At 38.8% G+C, this 22,670-nt stretch overlaps 1 protein-coding gene across 1 annotated transcript in view; it reads right to left on the bottom strand.

Moving 5' to 3' along the window:
• Positions 1-20,197: 20,197 nt before the first annotated feature.
• LOC133170643 (plexin-A1-like) overlaps positions 20,198-22,670 on the bottom strand; it is a 164,230-nt gene continuing 161,757 nt past the window's right edge. The window contains exon 33 of the mRNA XM_061303721.1: positions 20,198-22,538. Within this exon, the coding sequence (XP_061159705.1) occupies positions 22,443-22,538 (96 nt within the window). The 3' untranslated portion in view covers positions 20,198-22,442. The remainder of the gene's footprint in view (positions 22,539-22,670) is intronic.

The raw sequence follows: 22,670 nt of genomic DNA, 5'->3' as shown, positions 1-22,670 counted from the left end.
TCACTCTGTCCCTTGGTTGCCTTGTCAAAAGCATGCATCTCTGGCTGCTCTCCTCCCTGCCTGCTCCTCTTATCTTCATCTTTGAGTTAAAACCTGCTTATTGGTGGCGCACTGCTGTGGCCACAGTGAGATTTTTTTTTAAAACGTCTTTACACACAACCTTTATGCAGCCTCTTCTTTTTCTGCTTTGGTTCTGCTAAATTGCCACCTCTTTGACACCCACGCTCAACACTCGCGGTAGGTACAGAGGACATTGCATCGATGAAAATGCACCAATGGGTTGCTCCTTCCAAAGTGCCGGTTGGGAAAGAAGCACATTTTATAAGCTTGTTGCGGTTTGTAAAATCACTCTCACCTCATTTTGCATTCACATTTACATACAGATTTACTAACAAGTGTGAAAAATATATAACATGCTTGTATACAATGAGAATTAATGCTTTAGGGAGCTTCTGTATATTTTAAATAGAAGATAGCATTTTAATTACTTACTTATGATTATATTTTAAATTTAATTCTAATCATTTTTGTGCACCACTTTCTTACAGCCGTCGTTACATAAATAAAAATTGAGTTTTACCTAAATTATTACAGGGCACTCAATTTAAGAAAGATTATTTTTTTAAAGCCAAAAACAGACACACGTTACTCCAGCTGGGACTCGACTCAGTGAAATCATCACCGACTAACTAATTCACTAATAAAGCCATGGGAATTAGTCAATCCGCTTTACAATCACGGTACACAATACCAAGCCAATGCCTTTCTCATGTTGCATTCGAGTAAGGTGGGAAGTAGAATTTATCCCACTTGGATTTGACCAGTTTCAAACTCAAAGCGTTTGAGACTAATGTAAACAGAAAAGATGGCTGATTCTAATTGATTTTTGTATGTTGTTCTCGTTTAGCACAACACGTGTGGACCTCCAGCAAACCTTCATAACCTTCATTAATTTACAAATCTCAAAGCTTATGCTACATTTCACTAAATATCTTTACGCATCTGTATAACGGCATATCAGTCAGTACAAATCCCGATGTATTATGTTTTAGTATTTAGTTACAGTATATCAAGTATTACAGTATTTTGAAGGAAACAAAAATTAATCTGCTCAAACTCAGCTCAGATAGGGTTGAAAAGGGTTTAAATGGATAAGTGGTGATGAAAATGGATGGATGGATAACTGTGAGCTCATTTAAAAACAATGCCCACGAATGATTGTTTCCTTTTTTGAAAAATCCAGGCAAATTATTTTTTTTATTTTATTACAGCTCTGCAATATATTGAGTTTCCTTTGTGGTCATGCTGGCACAGAGATGGCCTTCCCCAAACTGTTAACAAAAAAATGGAAGCATACAAAATACCTTGGTAGCATGAGGAAATAACAAAGAAAGAAATCCAGTCAACCGCTTAATTTATTGAGTGGCCTATTCTTTGTGCATCTTTGTTCTTAGTGCATAAAGAGTATGTTGGCTCACTTTTTCACTCGCTCTTGGAGCACACGCAAAGAAAAGGAAATTTCAGTCCCAATTATTTTTACGAAATCACACAATAATTTATGGAGCCCCCCTTTTTTCCCTTCACAAATGCTGTCACTGAATTTCAAGAAGCATAAAAGTCCTAGTCTAACTGACTTTCCAGTCTTGATTATGGAGGCTTTGCAGGACTTTCCTTCCTCAACAACAAGGTTGCCTTGGCAACACCTTCAGGTTCCAATCACTTGATGCCGCTTCCTAAATGTGTGTATGGATGGTGTTTTAATGACGTCTATTTATTTATTTTTTTGCTTATTCCTATACATCCGGATTGTTATGGTTATACTTTGTGTTTAAAATTCCGTGCACGTACTTCAGTATGTTTTTTTATTATGTTAGAGAATCCGAGTTCATTTAATATCATTAAAGACTTTATGGTAAACAACACTAATAGTGCCAGCAGTCACATTCATTGCCTGGAGGAGGTTCAAATGTGGCTAAAGACAGGGGAGCATTAGCATGTGCAAATTGGCATTTAACCACAGCCATTGGCACATTTTTTTTTGCAAAGGTCTGTATGTGCACGCACACACACACGCACGCACACACACACGTGCACACACACACGCACGCACACACGCACGCACGCACACACACACGCGCACGCACACACACACGATAAAACTAGCAGGAAACACACGAGAAAGTAGAGTAAGTAAATAAAACAGGAACCACAAAACGTTGAGCAAACATTATGAATGTCAACTGCCATTCATTGTTTCTGCGTGTATTTGGTTTCCTGACCTCACTGATTTATGTAATACTATAAAAGCAATTATCTCACTCTGAAATTAGACAGATTACAGTTCTGTAAAAGTGGTATCATGGGTAAGGAGAATTAAAGTCAAAGTCTGCTTTATTGTCAATTTCTTCACGTCAAGACACACCGAGATCGAAATTGCGTTTCCTACTCGCCCACGGTGATAAGACATATTATATATATATATATATATATATAGGTTCATATATATTGGTCCACAAACAAACAAAACATTCAAGTAAACAATACAAAAAGTAAAAACAAGAAGGCACGTACAATGAATAAATAAGAGCAATGAATAAATAAATAAATAAATAAATAAATAAATAAATAAATAAATAAATAAATAAATAAATAAATAAATAAATAAATAAATAAATAAATAAATAAATAAATAAATAAATAAATAAATAAATAAATAAATAAATAAGAGCATCATGGTTGAAATGGAGCAATGGTGCATACAGCAGACAGTCAGTATATAGCGCAAAAGTACAGGAGGAGTAGTGCAAGGCAGCCAACGTGGCCCAAAAGGCCAGGACGTTATGCAGCCGAGGGTAGAGGGGGGAGAGAGTTCAGGATCCTAACAGGCTGGCGTATGAAGCTGTTGGTGAGTCTGGTGGTGCGGGAGCGCAGGCTTCTGTACCTCTTCCCAGAGGGCAGTAGATCAAACAAAGTGTGAGCGGGGTGACTCACATCACTCACAATCGTGGCGGCAGTCATTGAAGCAGGATGGAGCAGTTTTCTTCGGCACAGGTATGATGGTGGCAGCCTTGAAACATGATGGGACGATGGCTTGCTGCAGGAAAGTGTTAAAGATGTCTGTGAAGACACCCTTAAGCTCCTCAGCGCAGTCCTTCAGCGCTCGACCTGGGATGTTGTCTGGGCCTGCCGCCTTACGGAAGTTGATAGCAGCAAGTGTCCTCCTCACGCTATCGGCAGAGAGGCACAGGGGCTGCTCGTGTGGAGGGGGAGGGTTAGGGTTAGGGTTGGCCCTCGCTGTTCTCATGCCAGCTTCATCCCCAGTTCTGTAGGCTTTGTCTCTGGCCCTCAGCAGCCTGAGGACATCGCCTGGCAGCCATGGCTTCCAGTTAGCCGGAGTGATGATGTATTTCGTGTGGGTCACATCATCAATGCACTTTGTGATGGAAGAGGTTACAGAGTCTGTAAATTAAATATTTCATTTAGTCTGCAATTTTCATCACTTCATAGAAGATTGAGCCGATGTAATTAATCAAGCCCATCAACACAATTACATATATTTTAATTTAGTACATTTTATACAAAATCATTATTTTTGATGACATACAAAGATTCTTGTTTGCCACAATTTGGAGAAAGACAAACCTTAAAATAAAAAAACTGTCAAAAGAAGATGACATGTATGTTTACTTGTGATTTTTAGCACCCATTTCTTTTTTCCCCTCAGCGACTTGCTACCAGAATTTTCACACTAATCCAGCCCTGACATTTTGCCTGTTATTGAGGTTTGGTAAAGATATTGGATTAACAACAGATTAAAGAAAATGAATGCTTCATAATGAGAAATACCATCATTTCTGGACTACAAGACACACCTATAAGTCGCATGAGCAGAAATTAGGGGAAGATTGAACAAGCCCCATTGCTGGATGACTCATCTGCCTCAAGGTGCAGCTGCAAAAGTATTTATGAGATGTTGGTTCAATGAAATTAAGAAAAAATTGAGCGGGACGAGAAATCCGGACGTGGACAAATTATTAGCATTTACAGGCACATTTTATATACACACATGCACACGCACGCACACACACATACACATGTTTGACAAAAACAAGGTTTTAGTAAGGTGTTGGACACTGATAACTACTACTGCACTTTTACATGGACCTTGGGCTGACAAAGTGAAGTGCTCACAAATATGGAGGCTGTGCTGATGAGCAATATAGCAGTGCTTTGGGCCTTGAACAGCAGAGGAAGGTTTTAAAGTTTTGATTTGTCTTTAATGCTATCTTTCCCAAGACGCGCAAAATGTTGTACCTATACACAAAATTTATACAAAGGGTATATACTAAGGAAGGAATGAAAACAAACTTGAATGGTATAATAATTGATTAAAAAACAATAATTGAAAAATTAGCATTGGATTTAATTATGAATTGTAATAATGAAAAATAAAAATATGTCAAAAATTTGAAAAAGGTAAATGAGTGTCAAGCATAGGGTTAAAGCCATCTCCGATTAAAATTAACTAATGACCAATGTATAATAATTTGGCGAAATGAAGTGGCTTTTTTCGTATCATCAATGCTCCTCGCTCTCCTTTCAAAATATGCACTGAGTTGAGAATGAAAAGAAAGACTAGATAACAAGCAACAGCTACAGGAGTCGCTGATGGTGTAGGGGGACACTTGTATGCCGACACCGTGAGTTCAATCCCCGCATTAGACGGTGTCAGTGTGTGTGTGATACAAAAAAACAATAAATGAAAATGAAGCAACAGCTACATGGTGGCCAAATTGGGTGGGGTAAATTCCCACCAGAGGCGGGAGCCACTCAGACTGACTGGAGCCAGATTGGAAAGGTGCTTTTTTTTAGTTCGAAGGAAGGTTTCTGCCCATCGCCACCAATGTTTTAATCTGGATCTTGAAATTTCTATTTGCAGATAACTGTTATATATTGAGCAGGCAATGTTTAAACATGTAAACATATCAGGGTGGCTCTCAAAGTTATAAAACCCACTGTCGCTAGTTGTAAGATGAAAGAATAAAAATGAAGGAGTGAACCCTCCCAACAAATACAGATACATGGGGAATTGAAACAATGAAGTGGTTTAAACCACACACAATCACACACAGACTATGACATTGAACTGTGCTCAGGTTGGGGGGAGGTCACAGACAATCATCCCACGGTACCTCTGAGGCCTCTCAGCATCCGGGACTCCACCTCTGGGACCTTGGCTCCTTTTCTTTCCCTCTTCTCTCATTCCTCTCCTCAACCTGGTATATACAATGGACCTCTTTTGTATATGATACCATACATCATATATAATGTATCCCTTGTCATTGAACAGTTGTTGGAAGCACTTGACCTTAAAATTCATATTAGTGTCAGGTGGATCCACATATTGGATGATTCGGAACTGTATCATATAGTATAGTACTGTATCGGAATACATGGTTTTTGCGGTTGTCCTAACTGTTATACTTTTGAGGTGCAAATTAAATCCGCTTTGGTCAAAGCAGTGGTGGAAAACATTTATCATTCAAATTTGATGTGGCTCACCCTGCAATTTTACAAACAAATAATAGTTCATATTCTAACAGGTAAATTGTTAAGTCGAGCATTGAAAGTTGAAAGAGACTTTTGATTTGGAATATTTGTCAGACTTTCATGCACCTGTTTCAAACAATTTCTTGTCATTATTCAGTTTTCATCTTAGTTGTACTACACTGCAATACAGTGATGACAAAGCACAAAGGCCTCGCACAAAGTGAAAAAGCAAAACAAATAAATTATGTGACGGTGCAGGTGCTGCATGTCAAACAGTTTGACAACGCCAAAGTCTTCAGAGGCATCCGTATGTTTATAAAAAAACAAAAAAACATTATATTTGTTTTCAACTTGTCTGATGGCAGGAACATTCAACTTCAGAGGTTTCACCGTATCATTTTGCTTGCTTAAAAGTGGTCCAAGAAATTATTTTGTTAAGTATTCCTCAAAGAGTCTGAAAGTTAATTTGACAAACTTTGTCGTACTTTTTAAAACATTCAGCTACCCGTTTGTTTCCTCCAACTTTGCAAAATAACTTGTCCTTGTATTGGTCCAGTTCTCTCCTTTTTTGTCCTTCTGTAGGTTTTTATGCCTCACAGCCGTCCCACCTTCACCCATCCTTTTCTTCTTATTCCTTGAGTCCCAATTTCCCATTTCCCTCCCAATCGCAGACTCCCAAAGGCTTTGAGGCCATTCATGCCCCCATGAGGATACGCAGGCTCAAACACAGACACGATGGCGATAGCTCTACCGCAACCCTTTATTCAGCAGCCGGGTCCCCATCCCATGAGAGAGTCCCCCCCGAAAATAGAGAAAAATATCTATATATCCCAAGCCCTTTTCTGTACGAGGTGAGCTGAACTGATGAATGAGCTGGGGCAGATGTGGATGAGAGGAGAGCAATTAAAATCTTTTCTGTTCTCCTTTTTCCTCTTCACATCCAGAGGGAGCAGGAGGAGAGGGATTGTGTCTGGCACCAAAAGAGAAATAACACACTCCGCTCCAAAAGTATTTGAACAGTGAAGCCATTTCTTTCATTTTGGTTGTAGACTGGAAATTCATTCATTCAATCATTTTAGCAAGCATTTTAATGTACAACCAGGATCCTCTTTTGTTATTTAATTTGTTGTGTGTTACATGTTCAGACGTTCTTCGTAGCACCTTGGAAGAATGAAACTTCAATTTCCTGTACCGGTTACGTGTTGAGAGTGGAGCAATGTACCACGTAAAAAAAGAAAAATAATATAAAATTCCAAATTAATAACAAAAAATCTAAGAAAATAGATCTAAGATCTAAAAAAATCTACTGGCTAAACCTAACCTGTATTTGAAATGAGGTGCGCAACATTAGACCGTATGCTTTACACTATTTGAATAACTTTTCATTTCGCTAGTGTACAAAACCTGTAATTGTAACATTGAGTGAGCTAGTATTGTTCTTCCAGGTGTATAGGACCCGCAGGGTTTCTCAAGCCAATGCTCGCCCACATCCTTACCACGGAGGGGGCCTCTGCCATGTGGTGATGAATTGATCTGCGGCAGGAGGACACACAATGTAGGTCGCACGCTCCAGGGGTTGTCGTCCTCCAACGTGTACTTGTGCTTATGTGTGCGTATGTATGTGAGTCCCGCTGACTCTTGGGTGTTTGAGGGAGGATGGGTTGTGGTGGCTGACCTCTTACTGCTTCCCCAGTGGGTGGTGTTATTGTGCGGGAAACGGTGGGTGAACCCACCTGCTACCGTATGATGCATGAGGAGTCGGTTCCCCTTTATACACCTTTTCCCTAATTCATTTTTAAACACACAACCAGATAGAAGGTGAGGCTATCCAGCTCATTTATTATGTTACTGCTTGATTTGTAGATTATAAGCGTGATGATAAACTGCACTCTGTCAAGAGACAACCTTGTTTGGTGGAATCGGACAGTCGCACAGGTCACTATTAAAAAAACGTTTTTTTTCATACTCCACACTGTTTCTCTCACCTTGTAATCCAAAGTAACAATTTAACAGTGGTCTAGCATTGCTCTTTTTAATATGGTGGCCTCCACCACCTTTCCACCGGTTTCTAACAGCACACACAATCTGTTGATTGAGTGAACACAAAATTTAGTGTCCACTATTTGAGATTTCAGTAAAAGATTGAATTCTTAGTTTTAATAGATCACCAACAGCGTGCTCAAGTCAATACGCAATTTACAAAGTCTTGCAACGATTTCAGTCAAACCAACCAACCAACCAACCAAAAAACCAGAAGAAACCTTCACCCACTGTTTTTCACCTTCAAAAAGTTTACAGAGATCTAAAACCAAAATGGATAGTTTGATACTCATTAAAAAAAAATGCCTATTTTGCATGGGAATGCATTTTTATCTAAAGCCAAGCTGCTCTTTAAATACGACAAAAGAAAAAAAACAGAGCTGAGCCTATATGTACTATCATACCCTGGCAGGCTAGGGCTCTCTGTCTCTTTTCTGCGTTACCTGTTGGTCCTCATATAATTACAATGGCTGCCCTCATCCATCATTGCATTGTTGTGGTGTACCCCGGGCCCATTCATTCTCTGGGCTGGCCAGCACCACATAAAGAAACAATAGGTCTAAAAGTCTAAACAAACACACAACGGGGTTCACACAGTTAAAAATACAAAATTTTACAAAAGAAGAATTTAAGACATTTCTAATCAAAGTAAAGAAATACAAAAAATAAGTTAAAAAAATTACAAAATCCGTGCAGAACTAGAAGATGATTTGGCAAAAAAAAGATAGAACTGCTTTAAAAGACCTTAAACATAGGGATGGGAAGAGACAGTTTCAATATTTTACCTTGTCTTTGCTTCCACTTTTGTGAAACATTGATGTTTGTGGACAATCATTTTTGAGATTCTCTTTTGAAAATTGTTTTGGTTGGATATTTAAAACAAATTTTTACTGCATCAATAGAACGAAAACACAAAACAGAGAGTCCAACATCTAAACATTGCACACTTTTCCCTGTGAAACTGATTTATCTCTTTGAATTTTTTTCTTTGTGCACCATGGACCTATCCAGAGACTAATTACCGAGATGAGCTGTCCAAAAAGTTAATGTGCGTGTGTTTGTGTGCGTGTGTGCGTGCATGTGTGTGTGTGTGTGTGTGCGAATGTGTGAGTTTGCTTGGGAGTCGTATTTAATAACCCACTCTTTGCTCTCAGGCAAAAACAGGGCATCACAAGCTGACAGAAGAGCTGGTCGTCCAGTAGGTTAACGCAAGTGGGGGCGCACACACACACACGCACACGCACACCCACACCCACACACACACACGCACGCACGCACGCACACACACACACGCACACACACACACACACACACACACGCTCTCCCACTGAATTGTAGCATATCCACACAGTGGCAGCTGATTTGTTCAATAATACATGGAAACTCTTTCAAGGCTTCTCTCTCCATGCACTATACATTACAGAGGAGGAGAATAGCTGATGAAGGATTATTCCAAGGTGGAATTTTGGAAGTGAATGCGTCTGCTTCACTTCTACTCATCTATATGATAGAAGTTCTTTCTGTATGTGTACTGTGCGGGTGCTTTTCTTGCAACACTTTAGAATGATTCTGTAAAAAAAGTAAACATTTGTTTTTTGTACATAGTACAAATGTTTAGCAACCTCATTTTTTCTATTAATACATACCTATTGAGTACTTTATTGTGCAATAATCCTTTGATTTGACTAATCAATGTTCAGAATAGATGCCGCTCACCTGACTTTTCAAGGAAAAATAATTCTCCTCCTATGCATTTTGATACCAATGATTAAGGTCTTCGCTGTATTTTTCAAACCCCAATAATGTGTTTAAATGAGAAAAACACGTTATGCATTGGACAAAACAAGTTTTCATGATTTGCTTAAAACTAGGGTCAGGGTTTCAATCTAGGGTTTCAAACAAATGTTTAAAACTAGGGTAAGGGTTTCAAACTAGGATTGGGGTTTGAAACTAGGGTTGCGGTTTCAAACTAATTTCAAATTAGGGTTAGGGTTTCAAACTAGGGTGAGGCTTTCAAACTAGGGTTAGGCTTTCAAACTCGGGTTAGGATTTCAAGCTAGGGTTTTAAACTAGGGTTTAGGGTTTCATACTAGGGTTTCAAATTAGGGTTAGGGTTTTAAACATACAGTACTTAGAAAATACTATACTTGAATCCTCTACACTATTTTATGTATTTATTAACACTGTACCAAAAAACGAGAAATGTTCCTGTTTTTAGATTAGCATGTTACATATGTGAAGTATTCACCACAATGTCACATTTGTATCCAGTGGTTTGTCCAAGCTTGTCAATGTACTTTATAATATTACATCTATTTCCTACTTAATTAGTGGAACTTCGTAAATCATGTGTCATGTCATCATGAGCGTTAACATTCTCATTAATTTAAAGTGAAGCGGTCAAATATCCTATTTCATTTGAGACGGCGGCCTCTGCAGAGATTCCCTGTCACTCATGAATGCCGCACCATCTTTTATAGACAAAGTGTGAACGGCATATCATGCCCTGAAGCAACCATTACTTTCTAGATTAGACTATGAATGATTCAAATGAACCAAGGTTGTGCTATTGATTGGAGTCGGAAAACTGAAAGCACTTGGTGTTAGCTCCAGATGCCTAAATAGATTAATTTTGATGTGCCTTGTGGGCTACACAGCACGTGAGAAGGCTTTAACAAAGCCCACTCTGGATGAAGATGCGGCCCATTCCAAAATTTGATTTGAAAAGAAGAAAAGAAAAAAAGAAAAAAAGAGAAATATGATATGTAGTGGTTGGTGCTAGCAAATTGTGTTTACCCAATTAACAAAACACCTCAGGTGCTATCAGGAGGAGGCGGTTAATACAAAGATGATCATAATTAAGTCTGTGAAAGCCAGACACAAAGCATTTGCAGATGACAATGTGTGCAGGCGGGCTAGACCACAAAACACCAATCAAACAAACATCTGTGCACCCATAAGTAAAAGACACAATTGTTGAACGATCTCTAATGTCTAATGAGTGTCCACAAGTAATTTATGGGAGTCATTCAAGTAGAAATTGGTACGGTTTGATACACTACGACAAAGCGGTGCAGCATTGTCATAATGCAAATGCCCGGTAGCAAAACATGCTTTCAGCATGATAATGAAATATTGCTAATACCTTTCCTGATTGAAACTGAGTTGTGATGGAAAGAAGCATTCACAAATTCTATAGCATCATGGACAACCAGCATAGACAATTTGGACAATCTTCTACTGTTTGTCCAAACGTGGTAAATTCAATATTTATTCTTGGTCAGGCCCCAAAATAATAACTACAAATTTTTGGCCAATTTTAAGATAATTGTCCTTATTTAGTTAGTTACAACAAAACAGTGAAGCACGTCACCTCACAGTTCAGAGATGCGAGGATTTCATTTTGGCTCCGCCCTTCCTGTGTGGAGTTCGTATGTTCTCTCCGTGCCTGCGTAGGTTTCATGCATGGTAGCCCTACATGTATGACTGTATACGTGCAACTAGAGTGAGAGTCCACTGCAGCATTTATCTTTTTCATTTGCTCCTTCTCTTCAATTCCAAAGTGAATTGCATTGAAATAAACTAAATGACCTTTTAAAACTAGGGTTAATATTCCAATTTAGGGGTAGGATTTCAAAGTAGGGTTTCAAATTAAAGTTAGGTTTTTAAGTTGGGTTAGGTTAGGGTTACGATAATGGGTTAGGGCAAGAAGTTAGGGTTATTGGTTAAATGTCATAATATGTATAGTAAGTTAGCTTTTCAAACTAGGGTAAGGGTTAGAGGTTAGGTTTTAAACTAAGGTTTGGGTTTCACTGGTTTAAAAGTAGGGTTATGGTTTCAATTTGGGCTAGGGTTGGGTTTAGGCTGAGGGTAATGGTTACATTCCTACTTTTCTAGCTTTTCAACGTAGGGATAGGGTTTCAAGGTAGGGTTTAAAACTAGGGTTTGCGTTTCAAAGTAGGGTTTAAAATTTAAGGTAATGTAAGTTAGGGGTTAGTGTAGGGTGAGGGTTATGCGTGCCCATTCGCAGGTCACGTTCACACAGGTCCTTTGTATTATTAATTATCATTATTTTGAACATGTACATTCATTTGATATGGTATTTGGTGACTTTCGTGTTATCATTTTACATTCAGATAAATGAACTTGTCAGTAGTTTAAATGGGGCTTTTGGTTCAAAGATATATCTCACGTAAAAGATGATTTGATATTTCAAAGTGGAAAGTTGCGATTCGTTGTATTCATTTTGCATTTGATTTTTTTTCTAATGATGTGGTTGCCATTTTTTTCAGAGAACACTGTTGTGGAATTTGTTCCAAGTTCTATTTGCACACTCTTGTCTGGTTGTTTGTTTCACTAGGTGTAATCCACCCTGCCCTCTTCCTGGGGGAGTCTGGTCTTTCTTTTTATCCCTTTCCTGCCAAGGAGTTTGGAATTAAACTTTGGGTGAGAATTTCATTTGTTTTTTCTGACTGATCCTTCTTGTCTTGCATCCATCTTTTACTACCCCAATTTTCAATTCCTGTGGTCTTTTTTTGAAAACATGAAAAAAAAATTGAATTGCTGATTGTTTTTCAATATGTAACTTTACTAAATGTACACATATATATATATATATATATATATATATATATATATATCTTTGAAAACTTGAAAACTCGTATGATTGTAACCTCAATTATAGTGTTAGTCATCTCAAATAGTATCCTAACATCGATTATTATTATTCTGCAAAGCATGAATATATTACTAGTTAATGCCTCTCCAGTATTAACTTTTAATTCCGTGGGTCATCTGACCTCTCTGTATATTCATTATGAAGAGTAATTTTGTATTAGTGAGGAAATTCGAGAGAATTTTGAAGAGGACTATTAAATTTTGGTAAAAAGCTACGAGGAGAGTGGTAGAATGTGGAGATGATGCTTGCATGTTTTTCTGTGTGTATGTGTGTGTGTGTGTGTGTGCGTGTGCGTGCGTGTGCGTGTGTGTGTGTGTGTGCGTGCGTACATGCGTGTGTGCGTGCGTGTTATTGAAGGCAAAGAGAATGCGGGAGAGCCTTGTCAGCCAACATGATTCATAAAAAATGCATGGAGGTTGTGGTGTCAGTTTGCTGCAGCAAAAGAGCACAGACGAGGTTTTTCGGAGCGCTTGCTGTCTGCACCCCACCCAACCAGCTGCTGCCTTTTCTACAGATGCAGCTAACTTTATTAATCTGGCTGTCCATATCCCAAACTGTATGTACTTCGATGCCAAAACCTGTACATTTGTTCTGACAATTTGATTGCAAATTGCTCCAAGGGAACATCTTCTTCTACTTGATATTCTTTTTAGGTGTCACTGAGGGGTTGGCACTACAAAAATACCTCTTTTTGGCACACTGTTATGCAAACTGTACTGTTATAGTTATTAGATGAAAGACAAGTCTTTGGAATGGAAATGTGTGCTTCCACTTATCCAAATTTAGTAAATCCAATTATAACAAAAAATAACTTAACTTTGCCCTGTATTATGAAGGTAAGTACATTTACAAGAATTTGATATTTGAATTATTGATATTGAACAAAAGATTAGATTGACACAATTTGATCTTGTTGGCTTGATTTAGATGTTTAGAGTGTTGTTTTTTTATTTACCGATACTGAATTTTTAGTTTAAAGAATGTGATCCAAATTGATTTAATGACTCTTTTCTTTGAGGTGCATCATTTTAACAGGGCCATTTTGGGTGGGCTCTTTTTTGGCTGTTGGTTAAAGTGCGACCAGTTGCATTGACATGTGCTTGATACTCAGTGAATGTCTTTTTAGGATGAAAAACAAAAGAAAGAGAGGGAGCGAGACACACACGGAAAAACACCATTGGTATGGACTAAGTTCCTGTCTATACATGTAGGTTGTCCGCTGGTTGGTGTTCTTGTCAGCCGTGATGCCGTATCTGCATCTGCTGACTGATAATCATCATGACACATGCAGGCCCTCAAAGCCTTGACCTTGTCTGCTGCACTAAAGTCATCTCCAACAAGATTTTGTCCCGCTTTCCCCACTCTGGCTTCTAATGTGAACATGCTCAATGATAAAAGCACTCTGGAAATAATTAGGCTGTGTAAGACATTTTGTCAAATACTATGTCAAAAATAGTCAAAACAGAATTTGATTGTTCAGCAAGAATGGCAGTGTCTGTCCTCAGCTTTTCCATTTATAGGTTCTATATTTCTTTCTTTTTTAAATACACGGACTGGTATTAACCTACTGAAACAAGAAAACACATACGCTAGATCCGAGATTTGAACTTCAGAACTGTAAATTTTATGTTTCAACATATCACTCAGTTCTCCATGATGTTATTATAAACATATTTTAGAAATATTATTCACTCATGAAAAATAATGTTTGAAGACTCTAAGACACAGATTTGTCTGATTTATTTTTAAAATTGCATAAGACTTGCTAAAACCAATCTTTGACCTACATAGTCTATTTTGAGGTCCCAAAGTCCCAAATCTTTCCTGTTCATTGACAGGATTTACATTATTACATGGTTCAACTGACACAATTCATTTATTTCCTTCTACCTGGCCCAATTACAATATACTAGGTCATGGCTGTGGAAAGTGAGTGCATACAATTTGACATCCTTAGCTCAGATTTGGGCATATTTGACGTCTGGTTAAAATTCAGATACGAACCGGATATGCACAAATATGCATTGCCATTGTGAGCTGTATACGAAACTATGTATATATGTAAATGTTTTAACTCCTCAAACTGGGTAGAAACAAGCTATTTGGGCAGGCTAAACTTTCAGTGGATTTCATGTGGCTATATTTTTGTATTAACCTTCTTGCATTAGGGTGCAGTGTTATTTTAGGAGTGTTTGGTTTTAAAAATGTTAAATGTTTCACTAGATGAAATTGTGAGTGGACATCCTATTGAAAACTTTTCTAACAGATAGGACGCAGCCTTCCCGTCTGAAATCAAATGCTTATTAAATGCAAATGCTGGCAAGTGAAAGTACAAGTACATTAACTTTTCTCCCAATATTATTTCTGCAGAAAACATTCAGTTTGTAAAACTTTAGTTGAAGGGTCTTGTGCTTCTGCTGTCAAGATGAGAAACAATAAATTACCTACAGTAAGAAGCTAAATTTCTGGGTTAACATCTTGTGTTGGCATGATGTTGCAGAGGTTTATGTTCGCTTTAATGGGATAATTATACTGAGAAACGTGGTTGAATTCCAAACTGTACTCCAGCGGTACAGCGGCAGGTTTCATTGAGGTTCCGGAAGAAAATCGTTTTTTAACTTAAGATCAAACGGCTGGCATTGGATTTAAGTTTGCTTCGTTATCTCACCGTATTTGACCGAGAGGCAATCGAGGCCCAGTGCTCAGCTTGACTGCTCTATCGCCTGATCGTCTTTGTCAGCCTCTCCAGACCAAATGTTAAGACGCTTTTCCAAAGCTCGGAGCATCTTCCGCTTAGCACCAGATGACTCTTCTAGCCCCATGCTGATTTCAATACGTCAGCGCTGCCTGGAGCTAAGCCAAAAGTAATACAGAGAGCGAGTAGGAGCAAGGGGAACGGGAAGACTAGGCGAGAGGAAGGGTGACCATGTGAGGTTGGAAGAGATAAGAGGATGACAGGTGGAGCAAAGGAGCAAAAGATGGGGATGGAAGTATGCGTGTGTCAGTGTGTGTGTGTGTTGAACATTTACACCTCAAAGATGACTAGCATTGTATATTATATCTCCTCAGGTTTGTTCTCATCTTCCAGCTTTTCAGTGCATCTCTCCACCTGCTGAGCCACAGGGAGAGATGAAAGTGCAGCGACTGTGCAGGCAAAGGTGAGGTGAGGTCCTGTTGAGGCAGTGAGAAGCAGAGCAGCTACCTCAGATTGAGTTGGTGAAAATTGCCTCAGATGGTCCCAAAGCGGAATTTCTAATGACCGATTTGCTTCTAGCTGACTCGACAGTTACGTATTTCATATGACTCTTTATAAGCCAACTTATATGCATTTCAAAAACTCCCTTATGGTCTCTACTTAAGTTCTCAAGGAGGTCCCTGAAAACAGCTCAGAAGCCAGATGTTCTAAATCATATTTGGTGAAATGATATCTAGAAAGACAGCCACCATTATTTTATTATTTTTATTTTGAGCGGTGTTGTCAACAGATACTGAATGTAAATATTAATGTAACTGGATATTTAACTTACTTTTAAAATTACATAAGCAGTAAAGTTACTTTTAACAGCAAGTAGTCAGTAAAGTAAGTTACTTTATTAAGATTACTGTGGATTACTGTGTGTTCATAATACAATTGTAGACATATCACAAGCTCTGCCAGATATGTAAAATATGTAGGATCTGTCCTGATTCAAGGGTTTAGAGTTTTCAGTTGAACAAAGTGGTAGGAAGTCAAAATACCCTGAGAAGACCTAGGCAAGCATGCTAAGAACAAGCAAACTCCACACAGGAAAGCTGGAGCCAAGATTAGGACCACAAACCTCAGAACAGTGAAGCAGGGGGGCTTACCACTAGCCCTGATGACCCCCCCCGCCCTCCCAAAAAAAAACCCTAGAGGATTTGCTATCGAGCCAGTGAAGCATACATTTAAATGTAAGCATTCGTCTGATTCAACTAGCTAAAGAGAGAAACGGTAGCAGAAAGATTCTCACTTCTCATAAAGCACAACTGTCAATTGGAGCTAATGAGGTTGCTAGGCAACAGGTGCATTCTTTGTGAAAGTCTTGTAAATCAAACTAATTCAAAGCAAAAAATGACAAAAGTATTTACTACCTTTTGTTGGATTTTAGCAATTTGACATGGTTTTTAAATTGGTAATTTGTTAAAAATTTCATTTTTAGTGCTTTAACAGTTCCAGATACTGAAACATTATTGCTAAAGAGCTGGATGTCCAAAACTTTCTTCCAAGTGCCGCATACAGAAAAATCAAAGGATGCAAGGGTCACATTGACATTCTTTACCTTTAATTAATTTCACTTGATAAAACCAGCCCATTGTTACAAACACTCTTTTAGTGTTGTGTTTTAAAAGACGAGAATGATTTTTTTTTTCAGTTTTATTTTCTCTTCTCCTGCTTTGCCACTGAGTTGCATTACATACTTCAATCCAGGAAAACAATATGGGTTGTGCCAATTGTGATTTAGCCAAAGTAGTATATATGCTGTGGCTGCTAAAAATTTATGGCAGGCCACAAATGACCCCCGGGTCAAACTTTGGACACCCCTGCTCTTGTTCATGGTTGTCTCAAGTTCAATTTCCAGCTAAAAGATACCTACGTAACAAATGAAAATAAATTTACCTCAAATTAGGCCAGTTCTTAAACGAAATAAATAAAAGATGAATGCCTCTGAAATTCATGTAAATGTATTTTAATCACTGATTATTGTACAACTTCCTTTGAGTGTGAAAGACCTCCTGGACACCAGCAGTTTTTATCAGCAGCAATTTAGCACTGACGCACCTGATGCAGCTGACGGTGAGAAACCAGGCAGGCTGAAAGTGAGTGCCATCTTATTTCCCCTGCTGGCCATCATTTATTGAAGCTGCACGAAGACAGAATGAGCAAGATCTCGGCCAATGGCCAACTTGCTTTCCTGCATTTGGCTTATCTCACCGACAGCCCCTCCCTCTTTTCTCTCATTATCTCTCATCTTTTCTCTCCTCTTCCCCCATGTCATCCGCTCCTCGTCTCCGGAGTAACAGAGGGAGTCTTAGCACAGTTTAATCTCCAGCTGAGAGCTTGCAGCACCGGAGCCAAATCCAGACTTTGTCGTTTATTCTAAGTCAGGGCATAGCGGAGGACAGAGTGAGTGTTTGTGTTGAGCGCGATCAGGTTGATTGAACTGCCAGAAAAGCCCTCAGGCGCAGAAAAGCAAAGAGGAAAATAAAAGAGAGAGAGTGATTTTTCACGAGTGCAAGATGAACAGGGTAATCTGATGCCTTGAGATATTTGAAGGCCTAGCCACCGCTCCAAGCGATGGGAGACAGCGTAAAGCTGCTGCGCTTCCAACTAGCAGACAAATAATAAGAAAAAAGTCATTCGAATCAAGACAAAGAAGGTTGACCCTATGTAAATAATAATGGCAGGTCATTGAAAGCACAAAATGTGAGTGAAATGCTTATATTCTTAATATTTCATACTCCTGTGTACGGTCCCCCATCATCTGTCTACCAAATAGAAAGAAAACTTCTCAAAACCTGACCTTTTAGCATAGAATAGTTGTGGAAAAAAGGAAGACTTCAAGCTGCTTTCAGCCCAAAGAAGTGTGAAAGGTTATATCTAGGGGTCTGTTTATAAGGTAGATAAGGACATCTGAACTTTACTGGACCACACAGACACTTCTGTCTGAAAATGAAATATACAGCTTGGTATTCTCAAGATGACTCTTAAGAAATATGCTTAGCAGAGAGAGGCCAGGAGTGAATCTGTTTTTACTTCAATTTACTCCTTCTCATTTCTTAATCTAACTTAATTTGTACGTTATTTTTATTTGTCTATTTTTCTGTTTGCTTGATCTCTTTATCTTTTTGAGATGTTTAAAATTAAGAATCAATCAATCAATCAATCAATAAACCAATCACTCACTCACTCACTCACTCACTCACTCACTCACTCACTCACTCACTCACTCACTCACTCACTCACTCACTCACTCACTCACTCACTCACTCACTCGCTCACTCACCTACACTTAAGGAAGAGGAGCCACAATTGGCTATGATTATTTCTGTATATTTGATAATCTCAAAGAAATTTTGTAGAAAAGATTGTGGTAGAGTGAATCTCAACTGGTTCTTAAAAACAAGCATAGATGATTGTGAAGACAGGTCATTTCGAATGGGAATACAGTCTATGATATTCAGGCTAAATTCTCTCCGGAGGTCTGAATCTGTCCTTATCTTCCCTTAATATTTTCACGATGGAATTTTTAATTTTGATTGATGGCTTGCCTGTCAAATAAACTTGTTCCCAAAAGGTTGAGGGTTTTTGAATGTTACATTTTCCAGCTGGTAATAGAGAGCATCTGAGATGGGCATTTGGATATGGTGAGAATTCACATTTAGTTTAGAGGAATCATTTGTGTATAGCGTAAAAACCCCAAAATCAAATTAATGATTTATATGACATTTTTACGGATGGCTAAGATCATAAGTTGATAAGCATGCGATTGGGGTTAAAGGCGGTTTACAAGTGCCCATTTTATACATTTGTGACCGCCGTGCTCAACTTTACATCATCCGCCTGTGGAAAACTGCTTGTAGTTCCTGCTTGTGCTCCCTGACTTCTTGCATAGGCTCCAGCATATCAGTTTCTCCTTCTACCATGTTAAGGGCTATGGCTCTCACATGCTGATTTTAGAGGGTTTAAAGGAGCAGCTTTGATTGGTGGTGAATCAAGTTGTCTTTACGCCCACAACAACGCAAACAGCTCGTCTCCAACAGTGACAAGCTCCGCACGTCTGCAAACACATCAAAACTTTGTTGAGTGCTCCTTCATGCAGTTAGACAGCTGGACTTACAATGGGCATGAAAATAGAGCCCTTTATCTTTAAACTCCACTGGGAAGTCCAGCTTTGCAGCATATCTGTACTGTGCTCGTTCATATGAACGATGCATACCGTGTTTCATTGAGGTATGGAGTCTACTAGGGTTGAGGCAACCTTTTGAGGAAATGACATACGTACACACACGCACGCACGCACGCACGCACACACACACACACATTACCATTCTGTGAGGACAACAATGCCCATCATGTTTTATCATGTTGGAAAAACAGTCATTCAACAGCCACATCTGGACTCAACAACAACCTCACACATAACCACCCCCATGAGACACATCTATTGGAGCAGGAAATCGGGGAACTTGAAATTCAACTGTTCACGTTTTTAACAACCAAGAAGAGCCCGGCTGCCTTAATTTAACTTTTATGGATTAAATCGCTTAAGTGTATTTAGCAAAGGAAGCAAAAAAAAACGTGGAACTTTCATCCCAATAAACTGAGCTCATTTTTTCTTGTGTGTTACTTGAGATACACATTATTTTCACCAAAGTTATAATAAGCACTCAGATTTCTGACTTGAGCTTGAGCTCCCGCCTATCGCTTGTCTAATTTTGAAACATGTGATAATTGAACTGAGTTTGTAGCGGTTTGTGTTTTCAGTAACCCTAATGTGTAACTGTGTATTGGAATAGCTAAAGCATTATCACCAATGTAATTTGAAGGCAGCTATCTCCCAATAATGCAATTTTGCCAAGATAACGCCTCCCCCTCAGCTTCTGAGAGTGTTGTGTCTTGAATAGGAGACAAGGTCACTCTGATACTTATTAAAAAAACATTTTGAACAATAAAACCACATTTTGGGCTAGCGCTTTGCTTAAGGTTCCCGATACATCTGACAAAGTTGTTTTCTATAGAACTTCTATTTTGCTTTGCCATAGTGATGGAAAAAGACACATTATAAAATAAGAACAAGAATCCACTGCAGCATTTCTCATTTTCTTCAAAGTCATTTTAAGAACTGTGCCTTTGATCAAGTTAAACATTCTGAGGATTTCTCCATTGGTTCAAAAATTCATCAGACGTGGTTGTTGATGCAGTCTGGTCTTGTGCTCTATTCAGCAAAACAATCATAGGATTTACATTGGCCCTTTTTACATAAATTATTTCGCGTTTATCTTTTTTGTAGCCTCGTCCCCTCCATAACCAGACCAACCAGCTGTGTTCTCAGCAAAATTTAGTAGGACAAAAGTTTGAACTGGACAATTGTTAGCAACATGATTGTCATGAAGAACATGCTGCACTGGAAACACTAGATTTTGATATGAAATTGATATGATATCTTAAGTAACAGTGGTTTTAAAGTAACAGGTTTCTAATCATTACAATTCTCTTTTTTTTTTTCCTTCAAATTAAATCCCACTAAATTCCACAGAGAAGTGGCCCCATGCAGAAAATCCATTGGGACATTTTCTTTTCAACCCTCATAAAACCACAAAATGAAGCAAGAGAAAGGCCTTCAGTACATTGAAAACAAACCTCACAAAAATAAATAAAATCAAATACAATTTAGAAAGCACGAAGCACATTCACATTTTAAGGATGGAATCATAGTGTTCCTTTTTTTGACTGCAGATTGGAATAAAAGTACAAAAACTACACAGCTCTCTAACCTTTTCAGCTCATCAAAACAGGTCTGTTTTTCAATGAAACTTGGTCAAATGTTATAAAAGAAAGGGGAGGTCCATAAGATGTCTACCAAGTGGTACACTTGAGTTCAGTCCAACACGGTACAGTTCAGATTCAGTAAACTTTGATGAGGCTTGCGTTTCCAACACTGGGTGTCAGCTTCTGTTAATAAATGAACTTTTAATTGAGCAAAAAACATAAATAAATCCAACACTAGCAACAAGGAAGGTTTACAGTACAGTGTGCAACACTTTAAAATGCGACTGGGACTCCACCGCCTGTTGCAAGTCACAGTTTTAGCGTTTATAGCTCCACCCAGCCCACTAAAATGATCTGAAATGTTGGGTGCTTACAATGGAAACACAATAAAAGGCATATAAGGAACTGAACTGAAATGTACCACTAATGTTTTGGAGTATCTGCCCAAGACCGCCAGGATTCCCTCCAAATTCCTGTCACTAATCCGCTTTATGAAAACAAGCGCACCAAAATGAAAAAGCTCTTTGACACAGCCTGTTCAAGGCGAGTTTTATCCACCTTTTGCCACTATTTTGTTTAGACGGTCGCAGAATGGGAAACCAAGTCATTCTGCCAACATTCTGACTGGGAAAGGGAGGGGCCTTCTGCGAGTCGACTCGTATGCAGGATGTGTAAAACAAATTGGTTCCTAAAAATACCAAGTTTGGCATTTCGATGGAAACCTGATGAAATATAGAACGTTTCTGCAAGTTATATATCTATTTTTCCAAGTACCTATTTTTATAAGTCTCACTATCATGACAACATTTCATAACACATTTCATCTAAAGAAAAGAAGTCTCTTTGCACTGAACAACATTCAAAGTAAAACATGGCACGTAACGACTTTTCCTTGCTATTTTTTTGTTCACTTTGAAATATCAAATCCAGTCAAACCTATCATTTGTACATTAAATGCAAAACAGCTCTGTCAATTCAAAGAACAAGGTCTGTATTTATATAGCTATAAATGTGTTCATATATCGTTTGCTCTCTTTTGATTTAGCTTTGTTGTGCAAATTCAGCAGAAACACGTGTGGCGTACAGCACGAAGGAGAGGAGGCAGTTTGGTGGGGATGGAATCAAATGCGGCATTGGACCAAAAGCAGAGATTTAAAATTTAAAAATAAAACTGTTTGACTATAATGACTCCTTGTCGGTAGGTATTAGAGTTTGCCAGAGGAAGAATTTTCCCACAGCAAAAGCTCCTCAGTGTCCACCCTGATGAAGAGTCACACTGGATCGGCATGACCTCCCACTGGAAAATGGCAACAGGAAAGGAAAATCCCCAATTGGGATCAGGTATCCTGGTTCCTTTTGTCTTCAAGTTTGAGCCTGTTGAATTTGCACCTCGGTCGTAGTCCTGATTGCGTCTAGAGAAGTCAACCACTGTCCTCTACGAGTAACTGCTCAATTTGGTTGTTCCAGGCTTGGTTTTCAGCTCAGTAAAAAACAAACAAAAGGTGATCAATTAATTCCAGCCTTTGCTGTCTCTTCATAAGCTTGTAGTTTATTTTGCCTGTCTTTTGTTGTTCAAAACGGTGCCAAGCTCAGTTTTCACATGTCTGGGAGCGCAAAGCTGTCTACGGGAAGGCGTCTTGCCTGGCCGAGTGAGCGTTTTAACCCTCAGCTAGCCATTGCCATGGTGTCGATGACCTGCTCCAACTTGCCACGTAGCCGCTGTCTCCGCGACTGCTCGTCTTTCTGTAACGCTGACAGGATCTGATGAAGAGAGACAAAATATTATTGTTGTTATTGCCTGCTGCACTTTTGTCCTGAAAACATACAAGTTTAGCGTTACCTAACTGGACTCAGAAGAAGGGTCTGTCATGTGGGAAGGTTACTTATTTTTAG

The sequence above is a fragment of the Syngnathus typhle genome, linkage group LG2 (genome assembly GCF_033458585.1).
Source record: "Syngnathus typhle isolate RoL2023-S1 ecotype Sweden linkage group LG2, RoL_Styp_1.0, whole genome shotgun sequence".
Lineage (NCBI taxonomy): Eukaryota > Metazoa > Chordata > Actinopteri > Syngnathiformes > Syngnathidae > Syngnathus > Syngnathus typhle.
Note: the sequence above shows the minus strand (reverse complement) of the source record. Positions and strands in the feature narration are given on the sequence as shown.